General features: G+C 36.0%; 2 protein-coding genes across 6 annotated transcripts in view; one reads left to right on the forward strand and one right to left on the reverse strand.

Annotated features, from left to right (window-relative positions):
* Positions 1 to 1705, forward strand: part of LOC144452266 (tetraspanin-17-like) — a 29275-nt gene extending 27570 nt beyond the window's left edge. Inside the window, exons 2-4 of the mRNA XM_078143330.1 lie at positions 82 to 553; positions 885 to 975; positions 1402 to 1705. Of these exons, the coding sequence (XP_077999456.1) occupies positions 139 to 553; positions 885 to 975; positions 1402 to 1705 (810 nt within the window). The 5' untranslated portion in view covers positions 82 to 138. The remainder of the gene's footprint in view (positions 1 to 81; positions 554 to 884; positions 976 to 1401) is intronic.
* Positions 1706 to 7910: 6205 nt separating this feature from the next.
* Positions 7911 to 13460, reverse strand: part of LOC144452008 (outer mitochondrial transmembrane helix translocase-like) — a 28692-nt gene continuing 23142 nt past the window's right edge. For 3 of the 5 annotated variants that reach the window (XM_078142989.1, XM_078142984.1, XM_078142985.1), the window contains 2 exons: positions 9429 to 9523; positions 7911 to 8754 (listed from right to left, as the gene is read on the reverse strand). In XM_078142989.1, the coding sequence (XP_077999115.1) occupies positions 8675 to 8754; positions 9429 to 9523 (175 nt within the window). In that variant the 3' untranslated portion in view covers positions 7911 to 8674. Of the gene's footprint in view, positions 9524 to 13460 lie in introns of all 5 variants that reach the window. The other 2 variants (XM_078142988.1, XM_078142987.1) reach the window with 2 other exon arrangements.

Here is a 13460-nt window from a genome sequence, read left to right on the forward strand (position 1 = left end):
GAGATCCCATCCCAAACTATAGCCTGAATAAAATATTTTGATATAGAAGGAAATGACGTGTTCTTTCACTACATTTTACAGAAACAAGTCGACTGTCTCCAAACAATCAAACTCCAAGGAAATAGAAACGTATCACAGATGGCACCATCCCAGAAACGTCGTGCTCGCCAACAACAAGGCCAAGTCAACAAATGTGTCAAATATAGCGTGTTTTTCTATAATTTCTTCTTCTGGATTATTGGGACTTTGTTATTGGTGTTTGGTATTCTTGGTCTAACCAGCAAGGAAAATGTTAACTTGGATGAGATTACTGGTTTAGTTGTTGATCCCATGTGGATGTTCATTGTACTTGGAGCAATAGTCTTTATCATATCGTTTGCTGGATGCATTGGAGCTTTGCGAGAAAATACCTGCTTGATGAAGTTCTTTTGCTTCTCCTTGGCTATCATCATACTTTTAGAAATTACTGCTGTCATATTGGCAATCGTGTACAAGACAGAAGTTGACAGCTTCATAGGAAATTGGATTGAGAGAGCCATTAATGATTATATGGGTAGGATTATTGTTTACTCACTGATTGCACATATATCTCCAGTGACAAAAAAAATGTCAAAATGTGACACCATTTGGCATGATTGTGTAACTGTAAGCCAGTCTTATATTTAGAAACTAACCCAAAGGAGCACATTCAGTGCACATCTCATATATTGATAATAATTGATTAATTATTAATTTATTAAAACAGAGGTGAACCTGACATTATTAATTTATTAAAACAGAGGTGAACCCGACATCATACCTACGCTGTATCTCACACCATCATAGTGGTCTGAAACTGTATTTGTACCTTCTTGATTTCATATAAAGTCTTTTTTTATGTACAGATGATCCTGATATACAGTTTTTATTGGATGAGATGCAAATTGGATTGGAATGCTGTGGCTCCACCTCTCCAAATGACTGGGACATAAATATGTAAATATCATGAGAGAGAGAGAGAGAGAGAGAGAGAGAGAGAGAGAGAGAGAGAGAGAGAGAGAGAGAGAGAGAGAGAGAGAGAGAGAGAGAGAGAGAGAGAGAGAGAGAGAGAGAGAGAGAGAGAGAGAGAGAGAGAGAGAGAGAGAGAGAGAGAGAGAGAGAGAGAGAGAGAGAGAGAGAGAGAGAGAGAGAGAGAGAGAGAGAGAGAGAGAGAGAGAGAGAGAGAGAGAGAGAGAGAGAGAGAAGAGAGAGAGAGAGAGAGAGAGAGAGAGAGAGAGAGAGAGAGAGAGAGAGAGAGAGAGATTTCTATCCATTTTCAATCATATTTCCTCAGGGATTGTATTTTTTCTTCTTTGTGTATACGTATTGTATATTGATAAATTTTGATATTGATGTTTGATACGTCATCTGTTATTTCATCAGGTATTTTAACTGTTCATCACCAGCGGCCTCGGCATGTGGTGTACCCTACTCATGTTGCGTCCCCGATGAGACAAGTGACGTCATCAACTACCAGTGTGGATACGGCGTTCGTAGCATACCAGCAACCCAATGGTATGGTATAATCTGGACAGATGGTTGTGCGGCTTCCGTCAATTACTGGCTGTTGCAGAACACTATCATCATTTCTGTCATCATTGCTGTTGTTTTAATTCTTCAAATTCTGTCTATTTTCTTCGTGAGATATATGATTGAGGATATTGAGATGATTAAAGCTCTATGGTGATCATATTAGCATAATATATAGATGACGTCAGGCGAGATGATGTCATCAACGTCACCTTCTATGGCCCATCATAGATTCTGAGCGACAAATTTTTTGTGCAAAAAATCACAGAAAAAACCCTAGAAATTGATTCTTATTTTGACAATTATTAAAGAATTATTCTCATTTCTGTGAGAGTCAAATAGTACTTTTTGTCTGATCATATACCCAAATTGTAGTGAATAGTTGGTGGTTGTCCAAGTCATACATTTCTAAGCTATCAGACCCCACCACCCACGACAACCATTTTACACTAAGATCAGAACATATTAATCAAATCATTGCTGGCAGCCATGTAGTGATTCAATAGTTAGTTATTGTATGAAGAGGAGACTGGGTGTCTCAGGGGAACACTGCGGTAAGATATTTGAGATAATGTGTTGGTGCACAGGAACCGTATTACAAACAAACAAACAAATGGGTATGAAATATCATTTAAACTCATGGATAAGTATCTATAAGCATGTGTGTATATATGTATATACTGGCCTGTAAACTATTGAAAAAATACCGCCAATGGCGTTGCAGCACAACCGTACAGTTTTTAAAAATGTTTATCCATATGGTAGTCCATGCTAACAATAAGTGTTCATTTGGTGAATGACTATCCAGTTGCCTAGCCAACCATGTTGCTATCTTTATGATATATGCTATCATTTGGCTGTTGCTATGGGCGTGGTCATGTTGTTAGATATATTTGCATACATTTTTGTATGTTTTTGTTCACTTGTGTATGAATTCCTGATATTATCTTTGCAATATACGTGATCATTTGGCTGTTGCTATGGGCGTGGTCATGTTGTTAGATATATTTGCATACATTTTTGTATGTTTTTGTTCACTTGTGTATGAATTCCTGATATTATCTTTGCAATATACGTGATCATTTGGCTGTTGCTATGGGCGTGGTCATGTTGTTAGATATATTTGCATACATTTTTGTATGTTTTTGTTCACTTGTGTATGAATTTCTGATATTATCTTTGCAATATACGTGATCATTTGGCTGTTGCTATGGGCGTGGTCATGTTGTTAGATATATTTGCATACATTTTTGTATGTTTTTGTTCACTAGTGTATGAATTCCTGATATTATCTTTGCAATATATGTGATTATTTGGCTGTTGCTATGGGCGTGGTCTTGTTGCTAGGTATATTTACATACATTTTTTGAAAGTTTATTCAATTGTCTATTAATCCCGTTATCTCTGCAATATACGTGATTATTTGGCTGTTGCTATGGGCGTGGTCTTGTTGCTAGGCAAATTTACATACATTTTTTGAATGTTTATTCAATTGTCTATTAATCCCTGTTGTTATCTTTGTGAAATATACGACCGTTTGGCTGTTGCTATGGGCGTGGTCACGGTTGCTAGGGTATTTGCATACATTTTTTGAATGTTTACTCATTTGCCTACCAGATGTTGTTATTTGACCAAAATATACTGCCATTTGGTTGTTGCTAAGGGTGTGGTCATGGTCGCTAGGGCCAATTTTGTCAATGTTTTGAAAGAAAATCTGCAGAATAACACTTTCAGAAACATCTCACCAAGTTTCAGACTCGGTGACCAAGTACTTTTTGGGATATAAGTTTTTGACCAAAAATGAAATTTTTTACACCTAATTTGCATATCACTCATGGAATCATTGTATGCTTAATATTTCTTCATCCATACATCCCTAGATGCACTCCCATTAAATTTCAGCCCAATCTGCTCTGTAGTTTTGGAATTATAGATTTTAACCAAAAAGACACATTTTTAGCCCTAATTTGCATATCACTGATGGAATCATCATGTCATGAACAAATCTTACTTTACAATGTTAAGAATGTTCCCACCAAATTTCACACCAATCTGCCCAGTACTTTCGGAGTTTAAGATTTTTGACCAAAAATCACATTTTTTGTACCAAATCACACACCTGTGATGCGATCATTTTGTTTTGAACAATTTCCCAACTAGACACCCAAGGTAATGGACCCACCAAATATCATGGCAATCGGTTCAGTGGTTTTTGACTTTAAGTTGTTTACACATACACACACATCCACACACACACAGACAGACAGACAGACAGACAGACGCCGGGCGATCCATATAGCACTACTGAACCTCAGTTCAGTTGTGCTAATAATATACTATATGTTTCTATATATACTATCTAAAATTATACACAGAAACATACAAGTATATTATTTCAATAGTATACAGGCCAGTATACACACACATGGTTAAATAGAACTTGATCAGATTTATAAATGGGGCAGTTACAGCTATCATGGCTCTAAAATAGAACTCTTGTCAGTTTTATAAACAGGGCAAACAGTTACAGCTGTCATGGAGAGAGAGAGAGAGGGTTCACATGAACTAGTTAGGTGAATAAATATGTATAAACAGAACGGTTCACGTATGTGTACGTATGCATTATAAAATGACGTATGTGTACGTATGCATTATAAAATGACGTATGTATACGTAGGCATTATAAAATGACGTATGTATACGTAGGCATTATAAAATGACGTATGTGTACGTATGCATTATAAAATGACGTATGTGTACATATGCATTATAAAATGACGTGTGTGTACGTATGCATTATAAAATGACGTATGTGTATGTATGCATTATAAAATGACGTATGTATACGTATGCATTATAAAATGACGTGTGTATACGTAGGCATTATAAAATGACGTATGTGTAAGTATGCATTATAAAATGACGTGTGTGTACGTATGCATTATAAAATGACGTATGTGTACGTATGCATTATAAAATGACGTATGTGTACATATGCATTATAAAATGACGTATGTGTACGTATGCATTATAAAATGACGTATGTATACGTAGGCATTATAAAATGACGTATGTGTACGTATGCATTATAAAATGACGTACGTGTACGTATGCATTATAAAATGACGTATGTATACGTAGGCATTATAAAATGACGTATGTGTACGTATGCATTATAAAATGACGTATGTATACGTATGCATTATAAAATGACGTATGTGTACGTATGCATTATAAAATGACGTGTATGTATGTATGCATTATAAAATGACGTATGTGTACATATGCATTATAAAATGACGTATGTGTACGTATGCATTATAAAATGACGTATGTATACGTATGCATTATAAAATGACGTATGTGTACATATGCATTATAAAATGACGTATGTATACGTATGCATTATAAAATGACGTATGTGTACGTATGCATTATAAAATGACGTGTGTGTACGTATGCATTATAAAATGACGTGTGTGTACGTATGCATTATAAAATGACGTATGTGTACGTATGCATTATAAAATGACGTATGTATACGTATGCATTATAAAATGACGTGTGTGTACGTATGCATTATGAAATGACGTGTGTGTACGTATGCATTATAAAATGACGTATGTATACGTATGCATTAGAAAATGACGTGTGTGTACGTATGCATTATAAAATGACGTGTGTGTACGTATGCATTATAAAATGACGTATGTATACGTATGCATTATAAAATGACGTATGTATACGTAAGCATTATAAAATGACGTACGTGTACGTATGCATTATAAAATGACGTATGTGTACGTATGCATTATAAAATGACGTATGTGTACGTATGCATTATAAAATGACGTGTGTGTACGTATGCATTATAAAATGACGTGTGTGTACGTATGCATTATAAAATGACGTATGTGTACGTGTGCATTATAAAATGACGTATGTGTACGTATGCATTATAAAATGACGTGTGTGTACGTATGCATTATAAAATGACGTATGTGTACGTATGCATTATAAAATGACGTATGTGTACGTATGCATTAGAAAATGACGTATGTGTACGTATGCATTATAAAATGACGTATGAGTACGTATGCATTATAAAATGACGTATGTGTACGTATGCATTATAAAATGACGTATGTGTACGTATGCATTATAAAATGACGTGTGTGTACGTATGCATTAGAAAATGACGTGTGTGTACGTATGCATTATAAAATGACGTGTGTGTACGTATGCATTATAAAATGACGTGTGTGTACGTATGCATTATAAAATGAAGTGTGTGTACGTATGCATTATAAAATGAAGTGTGTGTACGTATGCATTATAAAATGACGTATGTGTACGTATGCATTATAAAATGACGTATGTGTACGTATGCATTATAAAATGATGTATGTGTACGTATGCATTATAAAATGACGTATGTGTACGTATGCATTATAAAATGACGTATGTGTACGTATGCATTATAAAATGACGTATGTGTACGTATGCATTAGAAAATGACGTGTGTGTACGTATGCATTATAAAATGACGTGTGTGTACGTATGCATTATAAAATGACGTGTGTGTACGTATGCATTATAAAATGACGTATGTGTACGTATGCATTATGAAATGACGTATGTATACGTATGCATTATAAAATGACGTGTGTACGTATGCATTAGAAAATGACGTGTGTGTACGTATGCATTATAAAATGACGTGTGTGTACGTATGCATTATAAAATGACGTGTGTGTACGTATGCATTATAAAATGAAGTGTGTGTACGTATGCATTATAAAATGAAGTGTGTGTACGTATGCATTATAAAATGACGTATGTGTACGTATGCATTATAAAATGACGTATGTGTACGTATGCATTAGAAAATGACGTGTGTGTACGTATGCATTATAAAATGACGTGTGTGTACGTATGCATTATAAAATGACGTGTGTGTACGTATGCATTATAAAATGACGTGTGTGTACGTATGCATTATAAAATGACGTGTGTGTACGTATGCATTATAAAATGACGTGTGTGTACGTATGCATTATAAAATGACGTGTGTGTACGTATGCATTATAAAATGACGTGTGTGTACGTATGCATTATAAAATGACGTGTGTGTACGTATGCATTATAAAATGACGTGTGTGTACGTATGCATTATAAAATGACGTGTGTGTACGTATGCATTATAAAATGACGTATGTGTACGTATGCATTAGAAAATGACGTATGTGTACGTATGCATTAGAAAATGACGTATGTGTACGTAGGCATTATAAAATGACGTATGTGTACGTATGCATTATAAAATGACGTATGTGTACGTATGCATTATAAAATGACGTATGTGTACGTATGCATTATAAAATGACGTATGTGTACGTATGCATTATAAAATGACGTATGTGTACGTATGCATTATAAAATGACGTATGTGTACGTATGCATTATAAAATGACGTATGTGTACGTATGCATTATAAAATGACGTATGTGTACGTATGCATTATAAAATGACGTATGTATACATATGCATTATAAAATGACGTGTGTATACGTATGCATTATAAAATGACATATGTATACGTATGCATTATAAAATGACGTATGTGTACGTATGCATTATAAAATGACGTATGTGTACGTATGCATTATAAAATGACGTATGTGTACGTATGCATTATAAAATGACGTATGTGTACGTATGCATTATAAAATGATGTATGTGTACGTATGCATTATAAAATGACGTATGTATACATATGCATTATAAAATGACATATGTATACGTATGCATTATAAAATGACGTATGTGTACATATGCATTATAAAATGACGTATGTATACGTATGCATTATAAAATGACATGTGTGTACGTATGCATTATAAAATGACATGTGTGTACGTATGCATTATAAAATGACATGTGTGTACGTATGCATTATAAAATGACATGTGTGTACGTATGCATTATAAAATGACGTATGTGTACGTATGCATTATAAAATGACGTATGTATACGTATGCATTATAAAATGACGTATGTGTACGTATGCATTATAAAATGACGTATGTATACGTATGCATTATAAAATGACGTATGTGTACGTATGCATTATAAAATGACGTATGTATACGTATGCATTATAAAATGACGTATGTATACGTATGCATTATAAAATGACGTATGTATACGTATGCATTATAAAATGACGTATGTGTACATATGCATTATAAAATGACGTATGTGTATGTATGCATTAGAAAATGACATAATTGGTGTGTACATATCTTTAACAAAAAATAACATAATTGATACATTTACAGTTTGTAACATTTCTTCTGGTTTATTTTGCTTTCATACAAAATTTAAAGACTGTATAACTTGTATTTGTTCACCACACCTTCTGTACACAACTCTACTCATTACTAAAACGTTATATTAATTATGTCATTTTTAGAGACACATTGATTCATAAATTATGTTTATAACTTCTGTTGTAACTCTCTGTGTATATCATCTTATAGCCACCAATACATAAAAGACAAAAAAAAAAAAAACCTATATCAAATTTATCAGTAAGCCCACACCACCTTTGAGCAACTTACAAGCAAACAAGTCTTAGTGACAACATTGTCTGTGAAAAAAAAATCATGTTTTTATCCAAACACTGTAGATATAATAATAGCATGGGTCAGCTAGCAACAAATGTCACTAGTTGTATTTTGTGGTCTATTTAAGCTACATAAGTTATAATGTGCCAAAACCCCTATTTACCTAAAAACAGTCGATTTTTGCTCTTTATGGCTGCATGACCTTAAAGTTTGGAAGTTGTTTTTTTAATTGAAGCAAATATAATGTTGTTTGAAAAATGGTAAAAAATAACAACAGGAGAGTTCCATGAATGGGCTACATGGTAAACAATTTGCTCTGACTTTTTTTGAAAACAATGAAACAATATCTTATTGCTTGTATTTTTAACAACATGACGAGTGTGTCATAGAGAACCCTCTACAGTTTCACAATGGATGGATGGATATCTATCTCTGTTGTACCATTCACTGCAGTCTTTAATGGACGTCTATCTCTGTTGTACCATTCACTGCAGTCTTTAATGGACGTCTATCTCTGTTGTACCATTCACTGCAGTCTTTAATGGACATCTATCTCTGTTGTACCATTCACTGCAGTCTTCAACCATATATTCCCGCTCAATTGCAATCTTCAACACATTTTGTACACAATGTTCATGTTGTTTAAGTCTTGTCCGATGACATCACAGTAGTCAGTTAGTCTAGTCCAATGACATCACAGTACAGTCAGTTAGTCTAGTCCAATGACATCACAGTACAGTCAGTTAGTCTAGTCCAATGACATCACAGTACAGTCAGTTAGTCTAGTCCGATGACATCACAGTACAGTCAGTTAGTCTAGGCCAATGACATCACAGTATAGTCAGTTAGTCTAGTCCGATGACATCACAGTACAGTCAGTTAGTCTAGTCCAATGACATCACAGTACAGTCAGTTAGTCTAGTCCAATGACATCACAGTACAGTCAGTTAGTCTAGTCCAATGACATCACAGTACAGTCAGTTAGTCTAGTCCGATGACATCACAGTACAGTCAGTTAGTCTAGTCCGATGACATCACAGTACAGTCAGTTAGTCTAGTCCGATGACATCACAGTACAGTCAGTTAGTCTAGTCCGATGACATCACAGTACAGTCAGTTAGTCTAGTCCGATGACATCACAGTACAGTCAGTTAGTCTAGTCCTATGACATCACAGTACAGTCAGTTAGTCTAGTCCAATGACATCACAGTACAGTCAGTTAGTCTAGTCCGATGTTACTTGCTATCTTACCATCCCTTTTCTGTTTTGCATCATCCATTTTCAACTTGGCTCCTTGTAGATCTGACAATGTCAGTGGCCTTAACATTTCAAGGTCATCATCGTTGCTAAATTAATGCAAGAAAACACACAAGATAAGATGATATCATTAAGGGCTATTAGGCAAACTAACTGATAAGTCCATTTAGTTAATTTGGTTTTGATCCCGGTACTCGTGCATATGCAATCAACCATACACCACAGGTCAAAATGGAGATTTTATTGTTCATAGTTCCAAGAATCAATAGTACAATTATCAATATAATTACTTTTGAATTATAAATTGGAAATGAATGCCATATTTTGATCCATCGGACCTGTAGTAGACGGACCTGTAGTAGATGGACCTGAAGTAGACGGACCTGTAGTAGATGGACCTGAAGTAGACAGACCTGTAGTAGACGGACCTGTAGTAGATGGACCTGAAGTAGACAGACCTGTAGTAGACGGACCTGTAGTAGACAGACCTGTAGTAGACAGACCTGTAGTAGACGGACCTGAAGTAGTAGACGGACCTGTAGTAGACGGACCTGTAGTAGACGGACCTGTAGTAGACGGACCTGTAGTAGACGGACCTGAAGTAGACAGACCTGTAGTAGACGGACCTGTAGTAGAGGGACCTGTAGTAGACGGACCTGTAGTAGATGGACCTGTAGTAGACGGACCTGTAGTAGACGGACCTGTAGTAGACGGACCTGTAGTAGACGGACCTGTAGTAGACAGACCTGTAGTAGATGGACCTGAAGTAGACAGACCTGTAGTAGATGGACCTGAAGTAGACAGACCTGTAGTAGACGGACCTGTAGTAGACGGACCTGTAGTAGACAGACCTGTAGTAGATGGACCTGTAGTAGACGGACCTGAAGTAGACAGACCTGTAGTAGACGGACCTGTAGTAGAGGGACCTGTAGTAGACGGACCTGTAGTAGATGGACCTGTAGTAGACAGACCTGAAGTAGACGGACCTGTAGTAGACGGACCTGTAGTAGACGGACCTGTAGTAGACAGACCTGTAGTAGACAGACCTGTAGTAGTAGACGGACCTGTAGTAGTAGACGGACCTGTAGTAGACGGACCTGTAGTAGACGGACCTGTAGTAGGCGGACCTGTAGTAGACGGACCTGTAGTAGACGGACCTGTAGTAGGCGGACCTGTAGTAGGCGGACCTGTAGTAGACGGACCTGTAGTAGTAGACGGACCTGTAGTAGTAGGCGGACCTGTAGTAGACGGACCTGTAGTAGACAGACCTGTAGTAGTAGACGGACCTGTAGTAGACGGACCTGTAGTAGACGGACCTGTAGTAGGCGGACCTGTAGTAGGCGGACCTGTAGTAGACAGACCTGTAGTAGTAGACGGACCTGTAGTAGTAGGCGGACCTGTAGTAGACGGACCTGTAGTAGACGGACCTGTAGTAGACGGACCTGTAGTAGACGGACCTGTAGTAGGCGGACCTGTAGTAGACGGACCTGTAGTAGGCGGACCTGTAGTAGGCGGACCTGTAGTAGAGGGACTTGTAGTAGACGGACCTGTAGTAGACAGACCTGTAGTAGACGGACCTGTAGTAGACGGACCGAAATGTTGAATTCATTTCCAATTTACCTTTCCAAAGTAACTATATTGTACTGTACCTTTTCCAACATTGATTGGCTTCATTCTAGATCGTTCAGAGTCATCTGGCTGCTTTTATAAAAAGGTATGAACTATACATTAACTATACATCGTCCAGATATGACTCTAGATTTCGAGACACAAAGGAATCTGAGAGCCATGAAAATTCACTTCATCATGACATGCCTTGTGAATTCTTGAATTGTGTTAGACAAGGATGTAACCATCAATGAGCTGTATTGAATCAAAGTATAGACCTGTATCAAGCTTACCATGAAGTATGTAAACTTTCCGGTGCATATTAGCAATGTTACAATGGTTTGAGGTTTTTTTTTTGTGTGTGTGTGTGTTAGAGACGCCATTTCCATTGGAAAATATCGCAGGTGCAGAGTGAGGACATCATGTCACATGCTTGCTACTTAATACAATTTACTTGTGTTATGTGGTAATAATCAAGTCACATTACTTGTGTTATGTGGTAATAATCAACAGTCACATTACTTGTGTTGTGTGGTAATAATCAACAGTCACATTACTTGTGTTGTGTGGTAATAATCAACAGTCACATTACTTGCATTGTGTGATAATCATCAACAGTCACATTACTTGTGTTGTGTGGTAATAATCAACAGTCACATTACTTGTGTTGTGTGGTAATAATCAACAGTCACATTACTTGTGTTGTGTGGTAATAATCAACAGTCACATTACTTGTGTTGTGTGGTAATAATCAACAGTCACATTACTTGCGTTGTGTGATAATCATCAACAGTCACATTACTTGTGTTGTGTGGTAATAATCAACAGTCACATTACTTGTGTTGTGTGGTAATAATCAACAGTCACATTACTTGTGTTGTATGGTAATCATCAACAGTCACATTACTTGTGTTGTATGGTAATAATCAAGTCACATTACTTGTGTTGTGTGGTAATAATCAACAGTCACATTACTTGTGTTGTGTGGTAATAATCAAGTCACATTACTTGTGTTGTGTGGTAATAATCAACAGTCACATTACTTGTGTTGTGTGGTAATAATCAACAGTCACATTACTTATGTTGTGTGGTAATAATCAAGTCACATTACTTGTGTTGTGTGATAATCATCAACAGTCACATTACTTGTGTTGTGTGGTAATAATCAACAGTCACATTACTTGTGTTGTGTGGTAATAATCAACAGTCACATTACTTGCGTTGTGTGATAATCATCAACAGTCACATTACTTGTGTTGTGTGGTAATAATCAACAGTCACATTACTTGTGTTGTGTGGTAATAATCAACAGTCACATTACTTGCGTTGTGTGATAATCATCAACAGTCACATTACTTGTGTTGTGTGGTAATAATCAACAGTCACATTACTTGTGTTGTATGGTAATAATCAAGTCACATTACTTGTGTTGTGTGGTAATAATCAACAGTCACATTACTTGTGTTGTGTGGTAATAATCAACAGTCACATTACTTGTGTTGTGTGGTAATAATCAACAGTCACATTACTTGTGTTGTATGGTAATAATCAAGTCACATTACTTGTGTTGTGTGGTAATAATCAACAGTCACATTACTTGTGTTGTGTGGTAATAATCAACAGTCACATTACTTGTGTTGTGTGGTAATAATCAACAGTCACATTACTTGTGTTGTGTGGTAATAATCAACAGTCACATTACTTGTGTTGTATGGTAATCATCAACAGTCACATTACTTGTGTTGTGTGGTAATAATCAAGTCACATTACTTGTGTTGTGTGGTAATAATCAACAGTCACATTACTTGTGTTGTGTGGTAATAATCAACAGTCACATTACTTGTGTTGTATGGTAATAATCAACAGTCACATTACTTGTGTTGTATGGTAATAATCAAGTCACATTACTTGTGTTGTGTGGTAATAATCAACAGTCACATTACTTGCGTTGTGTGATAATCATCAACAGTCACATTACTTGTGTTGTGTGGTAATAATCAACAGTCACATTACTTGTGTTGTGTGGTAATAATCAACAGTCACATTACTTGTGTTGTGTGGTAATAATCAACAGTCACATTACTTGTGTTGTGTGGTAATAATCAACAGTCACATTACTTGTGTTGTGTGGTAATAATCAACAGTCACATTACTTGTGTTGTATGGTAATAATCAAGTCACATTACTTGTGTTGTGTGGTAATAATCAACAGTCACATTACTTGTGTTGTGTGGTAATAATCAACAGTCACATTACTTGTGTTGTGTGGTAATAATCAACAGTCACATTACTTGTGTTGTGTGGTAATAATCAACAGTCACATTACTTGTGTTGTATGGTAATAATCAACAGTCACATTACTTGTGTTGTGTGGTAATAATCAACAGTCACATTACTTGTGTTGTGTGATAATCATCA

The sequence above is a fragment of the Glandiceps talaboti genome, chromosome 22 (assembly GCF_964340395.1).
Source record: "Glandiceps talaboti chromosome 22, keGlaTala1.1, whole genome shotgun sequence".
Lineage (NCBI taxonomy): Eukaryota > Metazoa > Hemichordata > Enteropneusta > Spengelidae > Glandiceps > Glandiceps talaboti.